This window comes from Macaca mulatta, chromosome 16 (genome assembly GCF_049350105.2).
Source record: "Macaca mulatta isolate MMU2019108-1 chromosome 16, T2T-MMU8v2.0, whole genome shotgun sequence".
Taxonomy (NCBI): domain Eukaryota; kingdom Metazoa; phylum Chordata; class Mammalia; order Primates; family Cercopithecidae; genus Macaca; species Macaca mulatta.
Window position 1 is genome coordinate 47,069,874 of NC_133421.1, and position 21,702 is coordinate 47,091,575.

The 21,702-nt window shown below is 37.2% G+C and overlaps 1 protein-coding gene across 13 annotated transcripts in view; it reads left to right on the forward strand.

Moving 5' to 3' along the window:
- Window positions 1-21,702, forward strand: part of ACACA (acetyl-CoA carboxylase alpha) — a 330,020-nt gene that overhangs the window by 204,358 nt on the left and 103,960 nt on the right. For 9 of the 13 annotated variants that reach the window (XM_077969319.1, NM_001266778.1, XM_077969318.1 and 6 more), the window contains 8 exon segments: window positions 2,429-2,572; window positions 3,350-3,446; window positions 4,360-4,467; window positions 10,141-10,197; window positions 10,440-10,484; window positions 17,188-17,229; window positions 18,297-18,512; window positions 19,320-19,475. In XM_077969319.1, coding sequence (XP_077825445.1) covers window positions 2,429-2,572; window positions 3,350-3,446; window positions 4,360-4,467; window positions 10,141-10,197; window positions 10,440-10,484; window positions 17,188-17,229; window positions 18,297-18,512; window positions 19,320-19,475 — 865 coding nt within the window. 13 annotated transcript variants of the gene reach the window in all.

The window sequence follows — 21,702 nt, forward strand, 5'->3', positions numbered from 1 at the left end:
ACTCCTATCTAGCTGTATATGGTAGGGGGTCTGTCTGCCTTATGTTCAGCCTTGCTAGCAGCATCTTCTTTTGCTAAGTTCTCTGTGTACTTTGAGGCTTTCAGAGGAGAAACCCTTAAGGTTACTCCTATCCTGGCAAATTATTCACAATTTTTACAATTTTTAGTTTCTCTAATTTGCTTCTCCTTTTAGAGGAGTACAGATCCAGAAATAGCTGATCTCATGTTTTATCAGTTTGTTAGTTAATTTTCTAAAGTGTTAAAGTGTTAGAATGATAGTCAGTTTTTATTTCAGACCTGTAATAAGATTAACATTGGAAAAGTATATTTAAATTTTGATGTGTTTAGCCCTGTGTAGAGGTTTCTAGGCTAACATAACATAAGTGATATTTTAGTATTTTGGGTTTCTCCTGTCTCTTGAACCAAGCAAGGCAACACAATGCAAGTTTGAGAGGATAGCAATTCTGATTGGAATTGAATCCACAAAATGCAAAAGCAATAGTAAGTTGATGGCACGGTCTTTGCAGATAATCAGCTACATGTGGAAATATAGATTTGCATTTATTTTGTCCTTCTCCCTTTAAAATATTAAGTAATCAAAACTAATCATAGCTTTTAGATCCCAATTTGGATGTGGAGAGGAAAGGGAATGCTTTTAATTGGTCTTGTAATCTTCCCTTGGTGAGTGGGCTTGGCTCATTCCTGCCTGCCCTTAGCTGCCCTGGTTCACAAGCATAGCAGTGAGGGGAAACTGAATAGTCGATATTTCCCATGGGGTTCAGTTGAGTGAAAAAGCTACTTAACCCCATGGTTGCCACAAACATAGCTTCTTCAGAGGGAGTTCCCTTTAAATGTGGTCTGGAACCCTTTTATCTTTCCTGTCTAATGCCAAGCAGGTAGAAAAGATACAATGCCTCACAAACTTGCTCTTTTAGTAAATATATCTGGTGATCCTAGAAAAGAGGAGGATGATAGCACTTCTGTGGTAATACAACTCTGAATCCCAGTTTCTAGTGAGCACCATGTTTAAGACTTGCTTGATGTGTGTTTCATTTGTTTGTTTCATTCATGGTATCAATGGTTTCCTCTCCCACTTTGCCTTCTACTCCTGAGTACTGTCAAAAATGATGTACCTTTTCCATAGTCATCACTCACCAAAGGAATAAAAACCTGGAGTGTCAGTCTCTATAGTCTGTGTGAGCAGCACTCCCATCCTATAAAGAATTCCATTGCCTTATAATTATGATTTGCGATAGGGTACAGTATGTACCCAGATATCAAGTCCACGTTGTCGTCTCTCTTTCCCCTGCAACACTGCAGGTGGTGTACTTCAAGGAGATATTTGGGGCAGTTCTCCAAATTCAAGTGCCATTGCCTTGCCCTGAACTTGCTTCAGATCAGTATGCTGGTAACATGTCAGGCAAGTCTTGGAGGCATCCTTTAGCTTGGTCCTTCCTAACAGGCTGTCCTGATTGAGCATTCAGAAACACTTTACAGTATTATTTATTAGTACGTACTGTTAAGGTGCACAAGAAATATAGAGATTCATTGTTTTTAGATTGAACAAATCAGTTCAGTTCTCTTCAAGCATCTCTGTTTAGCAGCTGTTTGTCATGCTTACACATACTTTGAGACCCATACTCTGCCCTTTTGTATGTTGCTGGAAATTATTAAGGGCTTTCAAAGGAGATTTTTTTTGTTTTGGTATAGAAGTGCTTAACTATGAAAAGAAAAACGTGCAATTTGGGGTTGAAAAATGTCTCTCTTTTCAAAAAGGGAGAACTGTAACCCCAGTAACTATCCCTACCAGCCCATTAAAGGAAAAAGTAAATTCCTCAGTAAATTTCCTTTTATAGACTGTGACCTGTTTCTGTACCCTAATGTTTTATATAATTATTTACTAAACCATTCCAGATGACTTAATTATAATTGTTGTTTTACATACATATATCTACCTATCTCTTTATTTATCTGTGAATACTTACTCTATTACAGTTCCTAGAAAACAAAATGCCTTAAGCATTGCATAGTTACAACACACTTGGCTTGCTTACTTCCTTTTAAAGGAGGGAATGCTTTAGGGAGGGGGAAGATGCAGGATGGTTTTTAACCCCTATGTGCTATTCATTCATTGGACATCTTACAATGTAATTGTATTAAAACTGCCTGGAAATTCCTAACAGTCCTTAGCTTTTTATTTGAAGAAATTTTGGAGTGATGAAAATATAGTTTATATGGGGAAATTCAAAAGAAAGGGTTAACATGAATCCAGCAAAACAACCTTATCCGTAGTGGGTAAAAAAACCAAATCTGCTCTGCAACCTGACCCTACTTCAGTGTTTTGTCCTAGTTCCTTTTCCCTACTGTTACTTTCCCAGTCCTTGCTCCTACCCTCCTTGTCTAATGAACATGATTGAATTACCATTTAGAATGTCCTTCTCCTCCAACCTCAACCACTATGGCATGACCCATGTAGCTAGTGTCAGCGATGTGCTGTTGGACAACTCATTCACTCCACCTTGTCAGCGGATGGGCGGAATGGTCTCTTTTCGGACTTTCGAAGATTTTGTCAGGTAAGACATTGTGGAACTATGTCTATACAAGGGGAGCTATGGACATGTGTGTTTTGGGGTCTCAGCTTTCTGCAAAATGAATAAAGGTCTCCCGAATAGCCGTGAGCCAGCTAAAAAGATGTAACCCTTGCTGTATATGCTCTCAGAGAGGTATATATCCTTGCATTTCTACCTCTCATTCAGTTTCTACAAGCCTCTACTTGTAGTATGAGCCTGGTCAGAAAAAAAGAAACAAACGAAAACCATCTTTTCCTGAGGAGCTAACAGAAGAAGCTGTCTGCTCTGTGATGAGTGAAATGTCAGGAGAAATTAAACATAACACTAGAGTGAGCCCCACAAGAGACGATACATCTTTTGATTAAATGCATTCAGCATCTATCTCTTGATGTATACTGATGCATTACCCTAGGGGGAGGGGTAATTACATTGGACTGTCACTACTCCAGTTCCAGGCACTTTCTGTTACTTTAAGACTGATGATGACAGCAGTGCTCATATCTTACATATGAGGAAAACAAAACAAAACAAAAAAGCTTTAGATCATTCTTTCTAAAAAAGAAAAAATATATATGGTTTATTAAAGTTTAAACAATCCATCCTCCTAATTTCTGCCACTTGGTGAAATTTTGCATGTCACCTCTAGCCACTGGTGATTCTATTCAGTTAACTATTGAGCCCAGGCTAAGATAGAGTATTCTTTTAGACTCAGCTGGCAATGGTAGTGTTAGTTTCCTGCCACTTGGGTTTCATGGTGGGTGTTTCTCTTGTATTTTTTAGGATCTTTGATGAAGTGATGAGCTGCTTCTCTGACTCCCCACCCCAGAGTCCCACATTCCCTGAGGCAGGTCACACGTCTCTTTATGATGAAGATAAGGTATAATGTCCCTTTTGGGAGACTGCTTTGTTCCCTCAGACATGGGACTTGTACTGTATACTATCTTTCTGACTTTGAACTATTATTGGAAAGAGTTCATCATTTTACCCCACTTTATAGTATTTAATTTTGTATGCCTCACCAAAGTATTTTCTGGAAACAGGTGGAATATAAATCCTAACTTTAAAAAAAACTATATTAATTTTGGAGTCCATAGTATAGAATGGGCTCAGCTATGTCCATTGCAGCTGCCTCTGAATCTCTGAATGTTGTTTTAAGGATTTGGGCTTTGGTTGCTGGAATTCTTATTCGGCCATGGCTTATATTTTTGCTTAATGGTGCAATCATAGTCCTCAGAGAATGGAGGACTTTAGATTACAGGAAAAAAAAATAGGCATTTTGTTTAAAACTTTGTCTTTTTATTAAATCATTTCTTTTTACTTATCAGTAGATAAATTATTCTTTCTCTATGATGTTATTTTTTCGTGATTTGATACTTCCATTGTTTGATAAATTATAAGGAAATATATTATGTGGGAATATGTCCAGATGGCTTATTTCACTCATTTTCCTTCACATTCTGTGAAGAGATGTGGCAAATAGTTTCACCCCCATTTTACTAGTAAAAAAGGTGAGACATAGTGATCTTCAACTTCATACCAAGTAAAGTTTGGGCCACCTGTTGCTAATGCCTCTGCTGCCTTATCTTTTAAAAGTTACATGCTTTACTTTATTTAATCTCTCTGTGGCTGTTGGACAGTGGTTTCAATTTGCTCATTCCTACTGCTGGGCAAACCAAAATATTCTGTGGGGTGTATCTGTTTTTCAGGTATTCTACCAAATATTATAACTTCTACCTGCATCTGTATTGGCCAGCCTCATAATTTATTTGGCTTGTATTCTTGAGTTACAGGTTCCTAGGGATGAACCAATTCACATTCTCAATGTGGCTATCAAGACCGACTGTGATATTGAGGATGACAGGCTGGCAGCTATGTTCAGAGAATTTACCCAGCAAAATGTAAGTTCTCGATTGGGTGGAAGCTCATGATGGCCCCTTTCCTACTGACTGTGTATCATTAGCTATCCTTTTATCACTTGCTAGTTTATGGCTATGTCTTTTATCATAGCTCTCAGAACTATGGCTAGTTCTGCCTTTAGGGATAAAATCCCAAAGTAACTTAATAATATATAATGAATATCTTTGTGTGTCAACAGACATAGACCTCAAATATTTAAAATGTTTTTAAGGGAAGTTATGTTGCTAAATCTCTCCCAGAGCTCCAGTCTTGAACTTCGAATCACTTACTGAGTATTTTCCTTTGGTAACTTTCCATATGTCTAAGCCCAAACTCCCCTCAGGTCCCTTCTGTGTCTTCCCCTCCCCTCCTTTGAAAATGTCAGTTATAGCCGGGCGCGGTGGCTCAAGCCTGTAATCCCAGCACTTTGGGAGGCCGAGACGGGCGGATCACGAGTTCAGGAGATCGAGACCATCCTGGCTAACACGGTGAAACCCCGTCTCTACTAAAATACAAAAAAAATTAGCCGGGCGAGGTGGCGGGCGCCTGTACTCCCAGCTACTCGGGAGGCTGAGGCAGGAGAATGGCGTGAACCCGGGAGGCGGGGCTTGCAGTGAGCTGAGATCCAGCCACTGCACTCCAGCCTGGGCAACAGAGCCAGACTCCGTCTCAAAAAAAAAAAAAAAAAAAAAAAAAGAAAATATCAGTTATACACCTACCCTCCTTTCAATTTTATGTCACTTGGATATCTCCTGTTGACATCAAACTCCATAGTCTAAATGTCATTTTCCATCATTGTCCTTCTCCTCTTCTCATCCCTTTCCAGTCCCCTCATAAAACAAGACAAAAAACCTCACAACTCACCATACCTTTCACTCCCAATCATTCAGAAGTCATTGACTTTATCCTTGACATTCCTTCATTCTACCCTTCTACCCACAATCTGTACATATTTATTTGTATCTGGTCAGTCACCAAGGTCTGCTAGTTTTTCTTTGCAGTCTTTTTTACCCTTTCTCTTTTTCTTCTTTCCAGTTTTTAAATTCCCACTGCCATCCCTAATTCAAACCCTTGCTATCTTACACCTGAGACACCGCAGCAGGGTTACTTTTGATCTACTTATCTTCCTTCACTTTCTCCCTCCAAAGAGTTTCCATTCTGCTCACCATCACAAAATTAAATGTCCCAAATGTGCTCTGACCATGTTATTTTCCCACTTAACAGTGATTCTCTTTGACCTTCCGAATACCTCCTTAACTTTAGCTTCAACATCATCAGCCTATTGAGAGACTAACATGTAGCCTTTGCTATTTTGTGAAAAGACCTTTGTTCATTGTCTAATATGCCTCATTTACTGTACTTCTTTGACTTCCTCTTACCTAGAAAGTTTTCTTTCACCTTTCTTTCTAAATCCCGCTTGTCTTAAGAACTGTCCCAAATTTCACCTCTTCAGTGAGGACTTCTGAGTAGCCCTAACTAAAATGTATGTTCTTCCTTTGAATTCCTAATTGGTCAGCATACATTTATTAGCAATAATAATGCCAGCCAGGCACGGTGGCTCACACCTGTAATCCCAGCACTTTGGGAGGCTGAGAGAGGAGGACCGCTTGAGTCCAGAAGTTCGAGACTAGCCTTGGCAACATAGCAATATGTTTTTATTTATAAAAAAAATTCTACCTAAATTTTTTATTTGCGTCTTACCACAATTCCATGGGGTTAGATAAGTCAGGAATTATTCCAGTTGTACACATGGGCAAAAGCTGGAGCTCAAAGAAATTAAAACCCCTAGGTCACCAGCTGGAAGGTGATAGAGCAAATACTAGAACTTAAGGATTTGATGCCAGGTGTAGGGAGCACAGATCTAGGTAATAGTAAGTAATACCTTCTTCGCCCTGAAGATGCTTATAGTCTAATTGAGGGGATAGGATAGGCATGCTTAAAACAATAATCTACAGTTATATTTCATTATGATATGTGATAGATGGCAAAGTGTCATCTTAAACTGCCCTTGATGGCAAGACCCATGTGTTCTCTTGGAGTAGACAGCACTTAACCCATGGTCTTGTTACAGAGAAAGAACTCAGTAGATGTTTTCAAAATATAATTCAGTGGTGTAGACAATTCGTACCATTGGCATTCACATCATGTAATGCTAATGGTAGATATCTAGGGGAAAAAATGGTAAATTTGTGATGACTATAAGTCTTAGTACTTATTCCATGATACTGTTGTGGCACTTAAACTAACTGTGGGATTGCAGTGGCCAATAGGAGGAAAAGGTGCTTCCAGAGATGTGAAAGTAGGGGACATGCCTGGGGCTTTTTCTATAGACAGAAATTTACCTTCCTTCTTGCCCTTGACCAGTGACCACATAAAATTAACCTAAAGCCAGTGATCAAGGTAATCTTTGCTGGAAGAGTCCTTTTTTTTTTAGACAGAATTTCACTCTTGTTGCCCAGGCTGGAGTGCAATGGTGTGACCTCAGCTCACAGCAACCCCCGCCTCCTGGGTTCAAGTGATTCTCCTGCCTCAGCCTCCTGAGTAACTGGGATTATAGACATGTGCCACCACACCCAGCTAATTTTTGTATTTTAGTAGAGATGGGGTTTCTGCATGTTGATCAGGCTGTTCTCGAACTCCCGACCTCAGGTGATCTGCCTGCCTCGGCCTTGCAAAGTGCTGGGATTACAGGCGTGAGCCACTGCGCCCGACCTGGAAGAGTCTTAATGTTATATGTGGCTGCTGCTGCTGCTTCATGAAATAATCTATGAAAGTATCTTTCTAGGTTTTGAGGCACTAGTTGCCCATGTTTGAGTATTTTTCCATAATTTGACTACAACTTGCCATTTGTTGTTGCCCTCAAATCTAAGTGTCATATTTATCAGCACATGTTGATCTACAAAGACATTTTCAGCCAGGCGCAGTGGCTCATGCCTGTAATCCTAGCACTTTGGGAGGCCGAGGTGGGTGGATCACAAGGTCAGGAGTTCAAGACCAGCCTGGCCAATATGGTGAAACCCCATCTCTAGTACTAAATACAAAAATTAGCCAGGCATGGTGGCAAGTGCCTGTAGTTCCAGCTACTTGGGAGGCTGAGGCAAGAGAATCGCTTGAACCTGGGGGCAGAGCTTGCTGTGAGCCAAGATTGCACCACTGCACTCCAGCCTGGCGACACAGCGAGACTCCGTCTCAATTAAAAAAAAAAAAAAAAGTATTTTCTTCATATTCACTACATATGTTTGTAACATTAATGAGAAATAAGAAATTACCCTTTTCCTTGACTAGATGTGGAAACTAAGGCACAGAGAAATCCAATGTCTTTGCCTAACGCTATTTAGAATGGTAAGGGTAGACTGTGTTGACACTTTAAGCATAGAGAAGCTATTTACTGCATCAGGTACTGTGCTTATCCAGGGACATTTGGCATTTTCATCTCCTTGTTAAAATATGTGTGTGTGTGTGTGTGTGTGTGTATGTATGTGTATATATATATATATATATATATATATATGAAAGAAAAGGAAAGAAAAGCAATTTAAGAAAAACAAAAGATGAAGTGGCAACTAGTTTTGTTTTTCACTTCATGATCATGCTTCTAGCAGTTTAAAAAAAGTTTTTTTTTTAAAGCACACATTAAACTATCAAATAGGTTGATCCAAATTGTCCAAATAATCTTCTAGTCCCAGCATGTCTTTTTTTCTCTCATAGAAATTAGGATCATATATTTGTAAATGACTTGTGGAGGAGATTGAAGCAGTCAGTGTAAATGGAGTTTCTCCAGGTGCTGACGCCTAATCGCTGGGTAATAGCTGTGGACTTGCTGTGAGACCCGCATTATTACAATGTAATCAGAATCCTGTTGCTCTGCTGTTATTGTCAGCCACTTGTGGAATTTTAAAAGCAATAACAATTTTGATTTTAAATCATGGCATTATTAAAGTTATTTTCTTCCCTTGCCAGAACATAGCTATTGATGCTTGTCTTTGAAGGACTTGACTGTAGTGGAATCTTTGTTGATGTCAGAAGAAGTATTTCTGTTCCTGGCCACACTGAGAAACCCCCCCTTTCTTTTGACACATTTTTTTCATATTGTAGTGTCAATACTTGGTTATTTACAGCAAGGAGTATGATGGCAGTACAAATAATTTTTTAAAGCAGTTAAACCAAAATGTATTTATATTTGGCCTGATAATTTATTATTTTATTATTTGCTTATAGAAAATTAATTTTTCCAGTTATCTTTTGTTTATGCTGTTAATAAAATTATTTTATTACTCAGCAATGCCATGGCAGAATTGAAGAAACTGAAAGAAGTAACCCAAGAATGTGCTTCCTTATAAGGGGAAGACAATTTGGATTAAAAAATATAATATCATGAATGTTAAGAATTGGCATATAAACATATCTCTTGGTTAGAGTTATAGCAAGAAATGTGGTCAAACGAAAGTCTGGATGTAGGCTGTGGAAGTCCACATTAGTTTTCTATTTGTACTATTCATATGTTTTCTCAGGTCATTCAACTGGTGGGGTTGCTTTTCTACTTGTTGTTATAATCCTTCTTTGTTAGGGACCTCTAAACCCATGTATTTTACTTAATTCATTAATTTGTATCTTTGTCCCTGCCTTTTGAAGCAAGTGAACAGTATAGGGAAGGGGAAGGCTTAGGTCCGGAGGCCCAAGACTCATATAAGTGGCCATCTTGAAACTACTGGTGTCTGTTGACTTCTTTGTTTTGAGGCAGTCTCACTCTGCATCCCAGGCTGGAGGACAGTGACGTAATCTCGGCAACCTCTGCCTCCTTGGTTCAAACGATTCTAATGCCTCATTCTCTCAAGTAGTTGGGATTACAGGAACGTGCCACCACACTTGGCTCATTTTTTCTATTTTTAGTAGAAACAGGGTTTTGCCATGTTGGCCAGGCTGGTCTCAAACTCCTGGCCTCAAGTGATCTGCCCCACTGGCCTCACAAAGTGTTGGGATTACAGGCGTGAGCCAAGACACCCAGCCTTCTGTTGATTTCTGATATACTAGTTGCCTATGCCTAGTGGAGATATGAATAATTCCTAAATTTAAAGGCCTATTAAATGTTGCTTTTAACAATTTTAAAAGGAACCTTTTTAAAAAATGCCTTCATGTAAGGTAAGGGGGACTGTTGTATCAAAACTGAAAGGTTACAATTTGTTAGGTTGAATTCTAGGGATGCTGTATCTGACGGTAGGTAATACCTACAATCTAAACAGTTTAGGACCTGTGATTTATGTTTTATGGAAAGTCCTTTTCTCTCTACCTTATTTCATTTAGCTTCTTTATCAATATTAATGTTTACATTTGAATACATGCCCAACAGTATGATTTCTATAAGCAGAAATTGTGTCGTGGCCTGCCTTTATGTAAATCAGTTCTGAGGTAATTTAATTGACTTCATATGACCCTTTCTTCTCCACAAAGTTCTCTTTCAGTTTTGTCCAAATCAATATAAAATTTATTTCATAAGACTTAGTCCTAGGAGCCAGGTTGAAATTTGTTCACTTTCAAGTTTGAAGGTACTAAGCTAAAATAAAGGTTTTCAAAAAGGATGTTTAACTCCACCAAAGCCTTACGAGGAATGAATGGGATAAAATTTAGAATGAATGGAAATCTCATCTATTTTCTGTTTTACATGTTTTTGCTCCTAGAAAGCTACCCTGGTTGACCATGGGATCCGGCGCCTTACTTTCCTGGTTGCACAAAAGGTATTGACATGTGAATTGTACCTCTTTAATATTTCTTACGCTGCTGCTGCAACTTAATAAAAAATGGGATTGCAATCTTATGCTTACTAGTAGAATTTATGCAGAGAAATAACCACTTTTCTATAAGTTTAATTTTTAAAAAATGTTAGTTTAACTCATCATCTTTTACTCAGCTTGTTTTTGATTTTGTTACTGATTGCCAATTTCTGCTCTTTTCTTCCTCTCTGTCTTTTATTTGAAAGGATTTCAGAAAACAGGTCAACTATGAGGTGGATCGGAGATTTCATGTAAGTAAAATGAACAATAATGAAAGACTACTTACTGTTTTATTTGTTTGCCACTGATTATTTAAACAGAATATATGTTAGAAGGGCTGGACTGATATTTGGTCCCTCTTCTTTTATAAATTATTATAGTAAATATTCAGTTCTCTGTAATCCCAGCACTTTGGGAGGCTGAGGCAGGAAAGTTGCTTGAGCCCACAAGTTTGAGAAGAGCCTGGGCAACATAATGAGACCCTGTCCTCTATTAATTAAAAAAAAATTTTTAAATTCTTATATCAAGTATTCCAGCTAAAGGTTTTTTCTTTTTTTTCTTAACCCTATAATGAATTCTCAATATATCTCTGAGAAATAGTTAAGAATGAACATAAGCATTTATCCAGACGAATAAGGTAGAAACAAGCTAACTAGTAATTTCTTCTATGCTCATAGTGAATCCATAATCAAGAACAGCCAGTTGCACTTTGTAGTCTTGGCTTCTTTATTGAGAATTCTCAATTCTAAAGAACAATGATTTATTATTTAAAATGCCTTGATAGAGCCAAGTTGCTATTTTTTGTCTTATGTTAATCCTAGGAACAGGAAATAAGTAAAAATTAAACACTCTGTTGCTTATTCTCCCATTTAACTGAATTAACTGTTAATATTTATGAGATTAAAATTTTTATCAAAAAGAGAATTAAGTTAATAGCCTGGCATCCGAACTGTGGTATACCCATATGATCATACCCAGTACAGTGACAGCAGTAAGGACAGAAATCCAGTTTGGAATCAACATGTCGTTTTCAAAATGACTGATTATAGTCAAAATATTTCATAAAAATTGATTCTAATGTAGCTAAGTCTTTTTTTTTTTTTTTTTTTTTTTTTTTGGATAAGGTATCTTGCTCAGTTGCCCAGGCTGGAGTGCAGTGGTGCAGTCTCAGCTCACTGCAACCTCCACCTCCCGGGTTCAAGTGATTCTCCTACCTCAGCTTCCCAAGTAGTTGGGATTACAGGCGTGTGCCACCACATCTGGCTAATTTTTGTATTTTTAGTAGAGACGGGGTTTCACCGTGTTAGCCTGGCTGGTCTTGAACTCCTGACCTCAGGTGATCTGCCTGCCTCGGCCTCCCAAAGTGCTGGGATTACAGGCGTGAGTCACTGTGCCTGGCCTGTTTGGTTTGGTTTTAGCAATCGAGATAATTTGGTTGTTAAACCCTGCTTATTTGTAATAATGAAGATGGCATTTGAGATTCTGGAAAGGACTTTGTAAACTCAAAGACCTATGTGTGATTGCTTTTATTACCTTTTTGTTTATTAGGGTTTTAGGAGTTGACGTTTTGTTTTCCTTCATACAGTTCACCTTATTGGTCTAGTCTATAGAGAAACAAGAAAGCTAAGATTTTCTGAAATGCTTTAGGAAATGTTGTGGACTACATGACTCCCCTGTGTTATTGATGTCAGGAAATCAAGCAGAGTGTAGCTATATATCAATCAATAACTTTCGATAGGAAACGGAGTCAGTGGAGAAGTATGAGGAGCTTAAAAAGAACCCTAGGGCTTTAGGAAGAAAAATCAGGAGCTTAGAGAATAAAATTGATACTTGGGGATAGAATATGAAAGCCCATGAATAAACACTGTAGCTAGTAGATGCTGCTCAGAACTAAGGTAGACGTGCCAGAGCCAGGCTCTGGATTTTAGAAAAGTATTGTGCTACGTTCTTAAATGTTACTGTGCTTTTTATCACAGACTTTAGAATAATAGCATTTTCTAGGGAATAACACTAAATCTATAAAATTGCTTTCCTTTTTGCTAATGGATTTGATAGAGTCTTCACATCTATAGCACACTAACTGGTTTCTATAATAAATACACTGATCAACTAAAACTGTCCACTAAAATTTTTAAAAAACCAAAGTGATTAGTTCTCACTGACATTTTCTCATATATGTAACACACATAAAAAAAACTTATCTCTGAATCTATAGTGTATAGTTATAAATATGCCCTAATATTAAGAGTATATTTAACAGCTTTAAAACATATTTTTCTCTCTGCTGTCCTGATATTTCTGGATTTAGGTTTAATAGGGACATGTATAGGCAAAATCGGCTAGAAAATTAGGCCAGCAGGGGGTCTTCCCTGACAATCATTGTCTGATTCCTATTTATAGTGGCATCAAGTGGGAAATCAGTTAAATTATCAAGTGACTTGATTTGTCATGAGTGTAGGAAAAGCTGCTTTAGAGCAGAGAGAACATTAAGGTTTAATTGTGGACTAGATTTGCTCTGAAGAATTGAGTGGCAGAGGAGTTGGGGTGTTTTTATGTTCCTTTAAAAATGATAAATGATTTTGCAAGGGGCAAGGGCAGCTATTAAACTGAACTCCATCTAGAATCTTCTATACAATCCAGGATCTACACTAGCCAGGAAGCCTTGGCAGAAACTGTACAAATCTGGGGGTCACTGTCATGGTGCTGCTGTGAGTTCTTTTGCTGATGGTAGCTTGACATTCATGAAGGATGCTTAGCCTCTGTCATGTCATCTGATTGTGCTTGCCCCATAGCTAGTGTACTGTGAAAAAGAGGAAGCTTTCTGGGAGTGTCAGAGATGAATCCCTTGATCTCTCTGGCTTCTTGGTAATCCACTGTGATGTATGCAGCCTCCCCTGTCCTATGCTGTGAAATCCCTATATTATTGAATGGAAGAGAGAATCTGCACTTGAGGGGCAAGAAGAGGAGGAAGGTTACCAAGTTTGATTCAAGCACATTGGTTAGTGGAATAAAGCAAGCTGTGCTGTTATATAGTTGTTGGTCTTTCAGATTGCCTCAGAACCAGAACAAGACAAATGAGGGCCAGAGTAGAGGTTCCTAGAGAGCTGTGTATATTGTTAGGTACTGATTCGGATGCCAGTGATTGCTACAAACATTTAAAATACTTCGTAGTTTAACTGCAATTGTCCCAGATAGCTGCCCACAGGTATGTCTGTTGCTGCCCTAGTCTCTTGACCCTGCCTGGAGATTATTTCTGTGACAGCAGTCTTCACCAGTGTTAAGGAAGCTGGGAGTTGACTCTGTTTCCCTAACCATCTAATTAAATCAAGTGCCCATAATGGAACTTGAAGAACTGCCTAACATTGATATTTAAACAGAAACTTTGAGGAAAACAAGTCTCTTTTTGTAAATATATTCTTCTTGTTAAGAAAAAAGAAAGTAGATCATGATGTTCATCTGAAAATAAAAAATAAAAGAAAAAAATGCACAAGATGTTAAAAAAAAAAGAAAAAAGGAAAAAGATCAAAGCCTTGAATGCAAAAGAGGCTTCTTGAATTTCTGCAGCTATCTAAACTGCAGCTCCACAGTTTCCTGTTAGTTAAAACTTATGGACTCACTCTCTCTTAGTTTCACTCACATTTCAGGTCTGGAATTCCAAAAGATTCAGCAGAAAGTGCTGTCTAATTGGGATATAATATTATGCCTTTTTTTTTTTTTAAGCTTTCCATATATATATATATATATATATATATATTTTTTTTTTTTGGCAAAGTTTGGCTAAGGACATTGGAATACAAATTTTCAGGACTTCTTCTTATCCCCATTAGGTCCTAAAACCATGATAAGATTCAAATCAAACAGTTTTATATCTGTTAATAAAATGTTACCTTTTGTTCTTGTAAAATTTCATGAGATTTAAAAAAAAAGTCTACAAATCTCCTGAAAGAGTTGTTGTTTAATGACTGTTGTGGGATTCCCACTTTAAAATGAAATGTTTTGGATTATTTGGATCTTGAAGGAAGAGCTCACTGTCATGAGCAGTTATCATAATTAGTAGTTCTTTTTTTTTTTTTTTTTTAAGATAGTTCTGTTTGTTAGTGGACCAACTATTAGTTTTCAGAAGGGTTGGTTTGGGCTTTTGTTTTAATTACAGTCTATATAATTAGTTCTCAGCATGTTGAGGTAAAAGAGAATTGCACCAGCAAGCTCCCAATTTCTTCATCTCATTAGGTTTTTAACACGATTATTAGTATCATAATCAGCTATGATGTTTTTTGTTGCAGGTTTTCACATTCTCTGATTTGCAGGGTGTCTTGATTGGCTAATTTGGGCAAATTATTTTGATTGTCTTGATGATGGTTGGCTGATTAGAACACAGCAGGGGCATAATTTCTTCCTGTGAAACGTTGCATTCTTTTGTTTTTTGGTACCAGAACACTAAGAGGGTTTTTCTTTGTATACATTCAATTATGATATTTGCCCATGACACTAGTAGAATGCTTGGAAAGCAAATATATTGATGATGGAATAAGCATGAATGATTTCTGTGGAAAAACTGGCAGTATGAGGATGAGATAGGATAAAAGAATTTACTAAAACTGTAGGATCAGACTTTTAGATTTCTTCTTTTCTGTGTTTTCTGTGATTCTGTGGTTTTTGAGTGCCAAAAGAGGTTACTTTCTATAACAGTCTTCAGACTTCCAAGTCACTGAAGAATTGCTTGGTAGTCCCACTTTTCCATTGCATAGAGGTTCTTGCCATCTCTTGTTCTGAATGTTTAATACTTAAATTGAAGATTTTACCGGGGAGTTACAAATTTACTCAGAAGTTATTTTTTTTAAAAAAAGATTGTTTATATGATCTCATGACACCTTTTCTTATCTAACCTTAATGAAAGTGGTTTTTCTAATTGGTAGTCATTGCCCACCTCTGCCAAGAATCAGTCAGTTTCTTCATTATTTGTATTAAAGGCGTTTCCATTCAAACTGCTTTATATGCCTTTCAGTTACTACAAATTTTCTTAATTGGTTTAGTGGAAAAGAAAGCATTTTTTTATTACTGTTGTTTTGTTTTTGAAAGGAAATGGTTTTGATACTACAAATGTGCATAATTAAATAAATGGCATCCTAAACAAACATTTTAATTAATTAGCTAATAACAGTTCAGGCGGAATAGAAAAGTATGTGCTTAAAATATCATATTATCAGTTTCCTTGACTTTTATTTCAGAGAGTTCCATGGAAAGATTTTGTCATTCTTCCTTTTTTGACATGTGTTACTTTTTAGGTAATGCTCTGAAAGCTGTACCTCACTAGAATAAAACCAAAACTAGGTTATATAAAACCATGAGCATGATATTTACTGACACCTCAGCTGAATGCATCTTACTTAACCTTGAAGTCATCCCCATGTGCTTCACTCTCATGGCAGGGAGGAGGGGTCAGAGAATTACTTAGAACAAAACTTCATTAGGAGAAGTTTAGTCCTGTGTAAAATCCACTTTAAAAAGGCTTTTAAAAAGGGATTTCCCTGAGGTTGGTAAATGAGCTCCTAGGAACCTTTTAAATGCAGTCTTACAGTTAAAATACCAAGGAAAAGATAAAAAGATTTATTAGTTGTGCAAGCTTTAGTTAAGGTGAGAGTGAGGTATAACACTTACGGAACGTATTCAAGAAATTTTCAGGAAATTCAAGAACCACAGATTTACAGCATGAGTTTTGCTTTCTTTGCTTTGTCCTTTTTAAATTTAAAGTCTTAATTTCTGTTTTTTTGTCTCATCAAAGAGAAATCCTCTAAATGAGGGATTTAGATTATAATAAAAAGAGAAAGGTAATACTCTGCCCTTGAGAGGTGAGAGGCCATGGGCTCTGGCACTAGAGAGACCCAAGTTTATCTTCCAGCTCTGTGATTCTGAGCATATACTTGAGCCAAGGCTTCTGTAAAATGAGGGTCACAATATCTACCCGTAGAGGTTGTTGAGAGCATCAGATGGGAAAACACATGAGAATACCTGCCACCAGATTTTCAGTCCATGTTTCCTTCACAGTTCCTAAAGCTCATTGAGGATATGTAGGCAGCTAGTCCCAGTCTCTCTGCCTTGTACTGATAAGTGTTTGATTGTATTGCACTCATAATGAAGAAGATGCCTAATGAAACCTCCTATGGAGGCAAATAGTAATGACTTGATTTCAGCACTGCCAGTAGAGCTTCCCATCCGAGAAACAGGGGTATTTAGCGTTAGTAAGTTAAATTTCAGAAACTAATGAACTCTGCTAATTGAATTCATCTTTGTTAATTAATAAGGTTCTAGTAAATTGGTTTTTTTTTTTTTTTTTTTTTTTTTTTTTTGTATAATGCCCTACAAAAAAGCAGGAAGACCTAATGATTACAAGTTCACTAGTTCTACCTCATTCTTTCCTATACATTTAGTGGTAGTGACCAAGGTAGTATCTTATATTTTTCTTCATCTTCAAATGTTATCATTTAAACCCTTGACATTATTGACTTAAGAAGGAATGTGAAAATCATGGACTGAGCACTCTATACTGTCTGACTAGTTTACATTTTAAGAGTTTCTTAAAGAGAAACTTGGGAAATCAGTCCAGTAACTCGGCATAAGGGTATATTGGTTTTATTTGCCGGGTTGTGCCAAGAGCAATACCCAGCAAAAAATTTTTTTTTCACTTGGGAGATTTAAAAAATATGTACATTTTTTTTCCCCCGGGAGAAGGTAGATACTAAAATTAGGTTTATAATATGATTCTCAAATTTGGAAATGGGGTCAAAGTGATGGTTATGCAGCGGATCATTCATATTTCCTGGACTAAGCTTAGGTAAGAAGCATGTTTTCTAGAAAACTGTCTTCTAAATGCTTAACTGTTTCTATACTATATGTTTGTTTCCAAAGAGCCATGTCTATGAACTTCTGACACATTTTCCCTCTTCTTTAATACAGAGAGAATTCCCTAAATTTTTTACATTCCGAGCAAGGGATAAGGTAAGGATTGATTTCTTTCCTATTAAAAAAAAAAATTACTTTTTCTTAAAAGCCCAAGAGTGACTTATCTTTGCTATATGTTCTTCTTGCCATTCTTTTTTCTCTTATTGAACTTGTGCTTCCTGTTGCCTTACATGTGTCTTAGAACTAAAACCGATTCCTTTCTGAAAGAGTTTGGCTTAGGACACAACCAAATGTATTGAGCTACTCAATGAAGGTGATACCTTTCCAAATCATCCTTGTTCTGTAGAATAATCCTAATGATGTGATATTAAAGGACCATTCTTGTTATCTACAAATAGTTCACTGATACTCAACTCTAGTTTATGTGCATTTGTTTTTCAATTTTAAAATACAAAACTTCAGACCATGTTGCTTTCTTCCTGTTACCAGCTTATATTTTTGACTGTCTCTCTCCATTCGCTCAATTGACATGTATTCCAGAGAAATAATTTAGTTTCACTGAAACGTACAGTACATATACAGTAAATACAGTAAAGTTATATACTAGTACAACTTTGAAAAAACATTTATAAGTAATTATATATCTATGGATACAGTGTTCCAAAGCCAAATATCTCTTCAATTAAAAAATTGTATGATGTTTGTTTGTTGAGTATTTATTATGTCATTTGTACTTATCATAAGTGAGAAAACTTTTAGATTAGTTGGGTAAGCACAAAATATTGGCATGTGAAGTAGATATTAATGTGAAGCAGTCTGTAATTAATATAAAAATGAATTATATAAAGACATTAAATGCTGCAGGAGTTCTAAGGAAATTGAGGTTTTTTGGTTAGTTTTTAATGCATATCATCACTACTTGTAAAAGCATGAATGATGAAAGTTTAGGAGTATCATCCTATAAAGTACGTATATAATAGGTACTTTAGTGCCTAATCTTATGTAAGCTATAGCATTAGCCTTGAACATAGTTCATTTTTGTTGCTTATTAGCACATCATAGCTTATGTTTCTATTTTCAGGCATCTCTTTTACATTCACATTCATAGTATAGTGTTGTAACTGCCTCTTGTGAGCTGTTTTTTCTCTGATTCTCGTACTCAGTTTGAGGAGGATCGTATCTATCGTCATCTGGAGCCTGCTCTGGCTTTCCAGTTAGAGCTGAACCGGATGAGAAATTTTGACCTCACTGCCATTCCATGTGCTAATCACAAGATGCACCTGTATCTCGGGGCAGCCAAGGTGGAAGTGGGCACAGAAGTGACAGACTACAGGTTCTTTGTTCGTGCAATCATCAGGCATTCTGATCTGGTCACCAAGGTGGGTGCTGTACTTTAATGGGATGTCATCCCTGAGGGAAGGAACAGAGTAATATGTATGATTCAAAATCAAGTTTTATGCTTCTGCTGAGAGAGAGCATAAAAAAAAATCAGGTTTTCATTTTTTGAGTCAAGGTTCTTGTTCTCTTTCAATGTTTACAAAAGTAAATATTTCATATAATAAAGGCTTTTTTTTGTACAAAGCAGAAAGTGCATCTGAAAAAAAATTAAAAATGAAGGCTCTTTTTCCACTTTAATTTGATTTTTCTTAGTAGCAGAAGCATAATAGCACTCAAGAAAAGAAAAAGCATACAAACAGAAAAATCACAGGAAGAATTGGGTGATGATAGAGCATAAGGAGATAAGTTAGGAAAGAGGCGATCCCATTGTACACCTGTCTAGAGGTATGGATAGTGTCTGCATATAGCAAGGCACTTCCTGATGTGTTCATTATTATTATATCCCAAAGCTGTACCCTTTCTTCAGCTTTTCCTTTCCAAATAGCTCTGTTTGGCATATGTGAAATATCATCCTATTGAACTTACAGCTATGGGGATGCCCAGCATTTCTACCTCTTAGAAGGAAATGATACACTAAGAGTAAGGAGAAAGGGCTGACATGGACTCTTTATCTGACCCTTGCCTGCCCCTTCTCCCTGTGGTTACTGGACTGACTCTAGGGAGAAAGATAGTGTCTTCACCAGATGCCTTATGATTCATGACATACTGCCACTTAAGTGATTATAATAGCCATTTCTTTATTGCCTCTTTTAAAATATACTAATGTTGATTATTTTCTTCCTGTGTAGGAAGCTTCTTTTGAATATCTGCAAAATGAAGGGGAGCGGCTACTCCTGGAAGCCATGGATGAGTTGGAAGTTGCTTTTAACAATACAAATGTCCGCACTGACTGTAACCACATCTTCCTCAACTTTGTGCCCACGGTTATCATGGACCCATCAAAGGTACATTTCTCCTTAGCTTCTCTTCCAGCACTAGCAAGCATAAGCACAGAAGTTCATTCATATTTATCTCACTTGGACTTGGAAACAGGTACTCTTGTTCAGGCTGTTGAGCCCTTAATCTGTAAAGTTTATAGAATGTTTATAAGATTGAGTTTCTGGGACAATGTCAAAAATTTGATATAGCCATTAAGAAAACAGTTCTCAATGCTGAAGGTGGTATGGTGTTAGCTTGCTGGTCCCTTATAAGCAGTATAAAAACATGAAAACCTTTTCTTTTGTTGGTACCTGTTTTATGATATTTGCTATAATAGTGGTCCTGTTTTGTATTATTCCCTACTATTTCTCATCTGGAATTATTAATTTTACTGTTACTAAGCATTTTGGCTAAATTACTGCTTCTGTGCACTAAATATTAATTACCTGGTGGCCTTAGTGAGATAATGTACCTTCTCAAAGTGTCTAACCTATCTCTCTCTAGTGTTTTTCCACAGGGAGAGAATTTGGCTGATAAGGAATTTCACATGTATTATGTATATTTTCTTCCCTGAGGGTCTATTCTAAAATGCATTGTATATAATTTAAGGAAGAAAAACAAGGTGATTTTGTACTTGACCTTTTATCCCCGGTGTAATAAAGACAAGCTGCTCTCTGTTTCTGCTCCCTCTGATGCTTTCTTTCTTTTTTTTTTTTTTTTTTTGAGACAGAGTCTTGCTCTGTCGCCCAGGCTGGAGCAGTGGTACCATCTCAGCTCGCTGCAGCCTCCACCTCCCAGGTTCAAGCTCATGCTTCAGCCTCCCCGAGTAGCAGGGACTACAGGCGTGTGCCACCACGCCCGGCTAATTTTTGTATTTTTAGTAGAAACGGGGTTTCACCATGTTAGTTAGGCTGGTCTCCAACTCCTGACCTCACGTGATCCGCCTGCCTCAGCCTCCCAAAGTGCTGGGATTACAGGCATGAGCCACCATGCCTGGCCCCTTCTAACTCTTTCTATCATGATACTGTGGAATTTGGATAGGAGAACCAGTATCTCCCTTTTTCAAGATCAACTGTAGGCATGAATTTTTGCTGCTGCTGCTGCTTTTTTTTTTTTTTTTCCTTTTTTTCTTATAGAGACAGGGTCTTGCTATGTTGCCCAGGCTAGTCTTGAACTCCTGGCCTCAAGTGATCCTCCTGCCTCAGACTCCCAAAGTGTTGGGATTACAGGCATAAGTCATCATGCCTGGTAGACTTTTGCTTCTTGAACTTAGTATCTGAGATCTGAGAAGTAGTTTTCTACCTTTTTTCCCTTCAAAATTCCAAGCTAATGATGGGTTGCTTTTGTCTGTAAGGAAAGCCAAGGACAGGGCTACTCTTTTGACTCAAATTGCATCATCTAGTTTAAGCAAAACTTCTCCTAAGCATTCTGGGACTAATAAGCTGGGAGACTTAAAACGTGGCATGGACACTGTACAGCTGTATTTTTTTAGATTTGGCTTACCTTTTTTTCTGAGTTTTTCAGATCAGCCTCAGCTTTCATTCTAACCACCCATATACACTCTGCTTTTCTAATGATAGATAGCTGCCAATTTTCTGTACATAAAGATTATTGGCTTTTGTTTCCTCAAGAAAAGAATGGATAAATATCTCTTGGTTAGCAATTAAGTGTGATAATAGAGAGGTTAACTCCCTGAAATTCATTCTAACTTAAAATTCTGTGGTGCAGAAACAAACTGCAAGGGTGGCACATACTACTAAAGAACCACAAGAGAAAGGGAATGTAAGATATTCTTGAGATTTTCTAAGAAGTTGAGGAAGCATTTTAGAAAGATACTTCATTTAAGGAAACATTAATTTCAAATAACATGTTCTAGCTGCATTATGTTCTGTGCAGCCATGTTGGGGAAAAAAATGTTTTGCTTTAGTATGTAAATAACAAGAAATCATGTCTAAGGCCATTTAGTTAAAATAACTGTCCTACCTCTAAAAACTAAGAGCATTAAGCTGCCTTGGTATAAACTTAGGGAAACGTGGGAACATCTGCCCCATCTTCTTAAATCCTAGATGGACTTAGCAGTGGCCAACCTTCAGAGCTCTGTTGAGAGAGAATGTTCTAGCACCACCTACAAATTGCCTTTCTTTAATTTGTGCAATTTACCAAGAGACATATATTATAAAGTTTAATAAAATTGTATGGAAAAAAGCTCATGGTGGTAATTGCTATGTTGATTTAAAGTCCTGTAAGTGCAAT